Genomic DNA, 6,621 nt, shown 5'->3' with positions numbered 1-6,621 from the left:
TATCTTTCAATTAAACCAGCCTCCTGGGGTGATATGCCAGATGAAAAGTCCTTTGAATACTCTGTCCATGATTCATGGTTGTACTGCATGTTCTGTAAATTTGGAATCCTGATCTGAATCAATAATGTCAGGAATCCTAAAGTGGACTAGAAAGGTTTAAGAAGGGGAAATGATTGTTATTTCAACTGTGGCACACCTAGCTGGAAAGGCAAGTGTAGGTGTCTACCATAGATAGAGCAATAACACGTGGCCCCGCTAAAGGGAGAAGTTATCCAATATAATCTACTTGTTACTGACTGTAGGGAATATTTCCCTGGGAATATTGCTGTATCTTATTAGTCAAAAATGACAAGTTTGATTACATACTACACAATTATCAATAGCAAATTTTGCCACGAGCTGTGCTAGAGGAAGCCCTTGAGCTTAGGCCCAATACGTAAGGGAAAAAACTTCCCAGTGATTGGAAGTCTCATGGGGCCAGACCGCCAGTGGCAATAGCACAGAGGAAGGCCAGACAAGGGAAATTTGCACTAGCTTTTCAGCTTGATTTTTTTAATATTCATTTTATTGAGATATATTCACATACCATGCAGTCATACAAAACAAATTGTACATTCGATTGTTCACAGTACCATTATATAGTTGTGCATTCATCACCAAATCAATCCCTGACACCTTCATTATCCACACACATAAAAAGAACAAGAATAATAATTAAAGTGAAAAAGAACACTGAGTGCCTTTGTTTTTTTCCTTCCCCCATTTTTCTACTCATCCATCCATAAACTAGACAAAGGGGAGTGTGGTCCTTATGGCTTTCCCAATCCCATTGTCACCCCTCATAAGCTACATTTTTATATAATTGTCTTCAAGATTCATGGGTTCTGGGTTGTAGTTTGATAGTTTCAGATATCTACCACCAGCTACCCCAATTCATTAGAACCTAGAAAGGGTTGTCTATATTGTGTGTAAGAGTGCCCACCAGAGTGACCTCTCGGCTCCTTTTGGAATCTCTCTGCCACTGAAGCTTATTTCATTTCCTTTCACATCCCCCTTTTGGTTGATAAGATGTTCTCCATCCCACGATGCCAGGTCTACATTCCTCCCCAGAGTCATATTCCACGTTGCCAGGGAGATTCACTCCCCTGTGTGTCTGATCCCATGTAGGTGGGAGAGCAGTGATTTCACCTGCCAAATTGGCTTAGCTAGAGAGAGAGGGCCACATCTGAGCAACAAAGAGGCATTCAGGAAGAGGATCTTAGGCACAATTATTGGGAGGCCTAGCCTCTCCTTTGCAGCAACAGTCTTCCCAAGGGCAAGTCCTGTGGTAGAGGGCTTAATCCATGAAACCACCAGTCCCCTATGTCTGTGAGCACATTATCAGCTTAATTATTAGAGAGAGTCTCAGGTGTGTTGGTCTTCATATGAATAGAGACTTGGGAGACTCAGATTTTAAGCAGAGTACTAACCAGCTGTTACTAAATAGACCATCCCCATAGCTCTTTACTCTGTAAAAGGAAATTGTCTTTTTTTTCCCAATTGGCTGGATCACATGGCATTGCCATTGGCTTTTACCCAGGACTCTGTAAAAAGGCAAATAGCTAGCAATACTCTTTCCTGGTTATCCTGCATAGCAAGGATGATGGTCTATAATTATGCTAATTGGGCTGACCCATGGGTGCCATCCCATATGAGGGAGGAAATAGTGACCAGGTGAAATGCAGCTGCCCTCTAGTTGAGTTCCATCATGTGGGATCATGCCTTTTGTCATTGGTAAAATATACTGCCTTTCTTTGGACAATTGACATTGGGGGGTTCCCACTTTGCAATGGGCTCGTGCAATGGGGGAGCCATTGTTATGTCCAGAGCCTTAGTGGGCAAGAGGCTGATGATAGGTGAAGCCACATCTTCCTGTATTTTGGAAAGACCTTTGGTGTCAGGCTTAGCCCTATCCTGAAGGTACCATTTCCACCTTAACAGTGGAGATTCTGTGGCTGTGTCAAGCTGCTGAGGTCATGAGTACTTCACCCATGGCATGATAGGTACGAAAGTACACAGACAGATGAATTGGGGCCCTGTGACAGCTTCTGTTTCTAGGGGTTTGCTGTATGCATAGAGGAGCTATATATAGATCCAGGAGTGGGGACCGGACGACTGTGGTGGACAGTTACTAGGTCCAAAGCCCTGTGGTGGGCCTTTTGTTGTTCTGCTTTCCATAGACTCCATGAGGTCTAGTTCTCAGTGGCCAGGGCTTCCACTTGTAAAGTTTGACCCTGACAGTACCAAGAGCAAGGTCTGCTGGATGGCCAATGGGACAAGCCCAAAGCTTTTTGTTCTTGGGGTCCTCACATAAATATGGAGGATTTATTGGTACTTTAATGCATCTTAGTAAAATAGACAAATGGATAATATAGTTGTTCCAAAAATTCAAAGAATTCCAGCAGATGTGTGGCTGGTTTTAAGGTAGTTGGGACCTTTTGTAGCAAACTTGTTTAACCTTCTCGGGTGTTTTGTCTCTTGGCTGACCAGATAACGTCAAGGAATTTAGCAAAAGTTACCGGCCCTTGTATTTTACGTGGCGTATTAGCCCAACCTTTGCTTTGGAATCTGGCCCCTGTGACATCCAGGTATTCCTGGATGGCCTCTAATAATCCAGCTTTTAAGAGAATATCATCTGTATAATGCCAATTGTGTGTGGAAGCAAAAGTGGGTGTGTTGCCTAGTTCTTGGGGACAAAGGTTATGGGCCATGGCAGAGATGTTTAAACATCCCGCTAACAGGTAAAAGTATATTGGATGTGTTCAAATGAGAAGGCAAATTGAGGCTGGGAAGCTACAGTGATGGGACCAGAATAAAACATATTTGGTAGTTCAAGGATGACAAAATATTCCCCCAGGATGACAGTGTGATGGTAAAAACCTTGTGGATCACACTCCCTTTATCTAGTTTATGGATGGATGAGTAGAAAAATGGGGACAAAAACTAAAAAATAGGGTTGGAAGAGAGGGATGATTTGGGTGTTCTTTTTTACTTTTATTTTTTATTCTTATGCTGATTCTTTCTGATGTAAGGAAAATGTTCAAAAATAGATTGGGGTGATGAACGCATAACTATATGATGGTACTGTGAACAGTTGATTGTACACCATGGATGATTGTATGGTGTGTAAATATATTTCAATAAAACTGAATTTAATTAATAAAATATATTCCCCCAGGAACCTTTGAAAATCCTCAGTCATCTCAATAAGATTGGGTATGGGTTTTTGGTAGGAAGGACCAAGGCATTAAGGTTATAATAATCAATGGTGAGCAGAAATTCATTTTCATCTGCCTTAAAGGCAGAACAAATCAGACTACTATAAGAATAAATTGTGGGGATTTTGATACTTTCCTTCCCAAAGTCTTGTATGACAGGATGCAGCACTTTTGTTCCTTGTTTTAACCAGTATTGTGGACTGTTAACCATTTTAACTGACATAGTTAAATCGATGGTATTCTATCTGGCATGGTCTACTAGTAAGGGTACAAATTTCCATTTATTCCAATCAGTGGATTGTCCTGAGATGGTGTCCATTCTGATAATGGTGAATTTTGAATTTAAGGGGATAATTAACCACTGGATTTTTTCTCAGTGAAATTGACCATTGTGACTTCTAATTTAATTAACTTGCCTAGGATTTTAGAACCAGGGCCCCTTGTAAACTGAAAGGAGATCCCTTGTGCTAAGAGGGAGCCCAGGGCAGTATTATTTGGTCTCCTTTATCTAAGAGCATAAGGAAATGTTGAGAATTGAGCAGAATTCAATGGATCACCAAGGTAGTGTAGTGGAGATTGTCCCCTGGTGGCAGCAGAGGTCCAGAGACTTGCCTAATTCATGTTTTAGGGGCTGAGGTGGTTGCGGTTGTAACAAATCAGGGTAAGAAGCTTGGGCTGGAGCTGATGGGTCAGGGATCTGCAGAATCCTTGAAACCATGAGTGAAAGTGTCTCTGAAGACTGGGTGTGTTAATGGAAATTAGAATACCTCGTAATTGCCAGGGTGAGTGCCATGAAATTAAATTGTAAGGAAATTCTAGCTGCCTCAAGTTTTAGATATGTCATCCTGAGGATTCTGAGATGGTGAGAGTTGACGGGAAATTGAGGGGCAGTTAATTTATTGCAAGGGTGTTATGGATTGAGTTGTGTCCCAAAGTCCTAACCCTCATCCTGTAATGACCTTTTAGAAATAGGGCTTTCAAAAGCATTGCCTCCAAAATCAACAAGATTAGACTTTAAAAGGCTCCCAGGATCTGCTGGTCAGTCACACTGCCACCACCTCAGCAAAACTGCAGAGATTGGACTGATGTGTTTCCACTGGGCCCCTTCTTCTCACTCTCCCACCCATCTGCCTCCCTCCTCCTCTCCTTCTCCTTCTTTGCTTCTATATGTGTCAGAAAAGGGAGATTGCTATATAGAAATCATTGAAGACAATCTAAAGAACAAGCCGAGACTATTAAAAGCTGACTATAGCCAGGAAGTCAGCCCCCATCACTTTCATTTGGTTGAGACTCCTAGGTAGGCAGGGGAGTGGGAAACCTTTAGAATGGAAAAAGAGGAGACCCATGTGGATTGTCTTTATTTCTACAGAACCATCTCGCTTCTCCAGAAACATGGAAGCGAAGACAGAGAAGGGCAGGGGAGGGGAGAAGGGCCCTAGTGGAAACTCCTCCATCCAGTCTCTGTGGTTTTGCCCAGGTTGGGGCATAAGGGTCAGCTAGCAGCAAGAGCCAGCTGCCCCCTGCTCTTGTCTCTCAGATGGCTTCTGGATCGACTCCTTTTAAAGTTTAAGCTCCTTTGTTATTTTGGAGGCAATGGCTTCGAAGGCCCCGGTGGTGCCAGATATCCTCTTCATTTTAACTCCATTAAGTGACCGGTGGGGCAGTCTGCACACTTCCACCCTCCACTGCACAAAGTCCTCCTGGCCTGGTGTGCCATGCATGCAAAACAGCTCATAGTCGTTGTTAAGATCCCACTCGCAGCCATTGGCATCCAGAACTTTGCAGATCTCCCGCATCATCTCCTTTGGCTCCATGGAGCTTGTTTTCTTCATTCTCCATGTAAACTTCAGTGAGTGTGGCTTGGCCTCCTGAGGTTTGAGCATCCCTACTAATTCTTTGTTTTCAGGGACATCCATATTATTTCTGGCAAACCTGAAACAGAAGTGTTTCTGTATGAACTTGAAGCAGCTCCCAGTGGCTTCTTCCCAGCCCTGGTTGTAGCTTGAGCTGGTAGAGAGGTCACTATTCACAGAAGGGACAGAGCTAGTCTCCTTCCACTCCAGGCCGGGCAGGGAGCTGGCAGCCATGTCAACTGTGCTGCCAAACTTCCTCCAGGCAAGAAGGGTAGGCTCGCTGAAACTCCGCTGCCTGGGGTTGGCAGAGATGCTGTGCTTTACCTGGTAGGATGGGGAAAGGCTGAAGCTGTTGTTCTGGTCAGCTAGAGGCAGCGGCTGTGGGGAGCTGGTATTGCCCTCCAGGTCACATGTCTTATCTCTCAAGAGTAGATAGGTGGCCATCACTTCATCATATTTCTGGCCTATCAGTGAGTCATGGATCTGTTCCTGAGTGTATCCCATGGAGATCATCAAGTCAGTCCGTCGGAGATCCGTGTAGTCAGGGAGTGGCTCTTCATAAGGCCCAAGTTTATGTTCATGGCCAATGTTCATCCACAAGTCTCTCATAATATGTTCTAATGTACCCCTCTTGCTGGAATTGAGAACAAGGCATTTCCTCAGCAGGTTTTCACACTCCATAGACACGTGGAAGGGGATGTTATATTCTCCTCTCAGTACTCGCTCCCTGAGCTCCTTCAAGTCCTCTCCAACAAAAGGCAGGGATCCTGTGACCATCGTGTACAAGATGACTCCCAGGCTCCACACATCCACTGCTTGCCCATCGTATTCTTGGCCTTGGAAGAGTTCTGGGGCAGCATAAGGAGGACTACCACAGAATGTGTGCAGCTTCTCACCAAACCTTAATTCATTGCTGAAGCCAAAGTCTGAAATCTTTATGTTCATGTCAGCATCCAAGAGGAGGTTTTCTAACTTTAAATCCCTATGCACAACATACTTCTGGTGACAGTACTGCACAGCAGACACTATCTGACGGAATTTGTCTCGGGCCTCTTTCTCTGTCATACTGCCATGAACCACTAGGTGTTCAAACAGCTCCCCTCCACTTGCATACTCCATGACGATGCAGAGTGCTTTCTCAGTCTCCATGACTTCATATAATTGCACTATGTTTGGATGATTTAAACCCTTCATTATGGCGACCTCACGGGATAGTTTCTGGAGGCCGGAGGAGTTCTGTTCATTCTTCTCAATTATCTTCACGGCTACCTCCTTCCCAGTGAGGATGTGCCGGGCTAGCTTCACTTTGGCAAAATTACCCTTTCCAAGGGTCTTTAGCATTCGGTAATTTCCAATAAGGGTCTCCTCTTCATCAATGTTGGCTAAGAGGCTCTGCAGCATGTTGGACAGGCTGGGAAACAAAGAATCCAAATGGAGGTTTAAAATAGAGAAGGTTGGTATGTATATACTCAGAATAAAATAAGTCCATAAGTCCACCTGATGACCCAGAT

General features: G+C 44.0%; 1 protein-coding gene across 1 annotated transcript; it reads right to left on the bottom strand.

The window, feature by feature from the left end:
- Positions 1–4,816: 4,816 nt before the first annotated feature.
- Positions 4,817–6,475, bottom strand: LOC119525013 (serine/threonine-protein kinase MARK2-like). The gene has a single exon (XM_037823709.1). The coding sequence runs from the start codon at positions 6,449–6,451 to the stop codon at positions 4,817–4,819; it is 1,635 nt and encodes a 544-aa protein (XP_037679637.1). The 5' UTR covers positions 6,452–6,475.
- Positions 6,476–6,621: the final 146 nt, after the last annotated feature.

Source organism: Choloepus didactylus (genome assembly GCF_015220235.1).
Source record: "Choloepus didactylus isolate mChoDid1 chromosome 23 unlocalized genomic scaffold, mChoDid1.pri SUPER_23_unloc3, whole genome shotgun sequence".
Lineage (NCBI taxonomy): Eukaryota > Metazoa > Chordata > Mammalia > Pilosa > Megalonychidae > Choloepus > Choloepus didactylus.
Note: the sequence above shows the minus strand (reverse complement) of the source record. Positions and strands in the feature narration are given on the sequence as shown.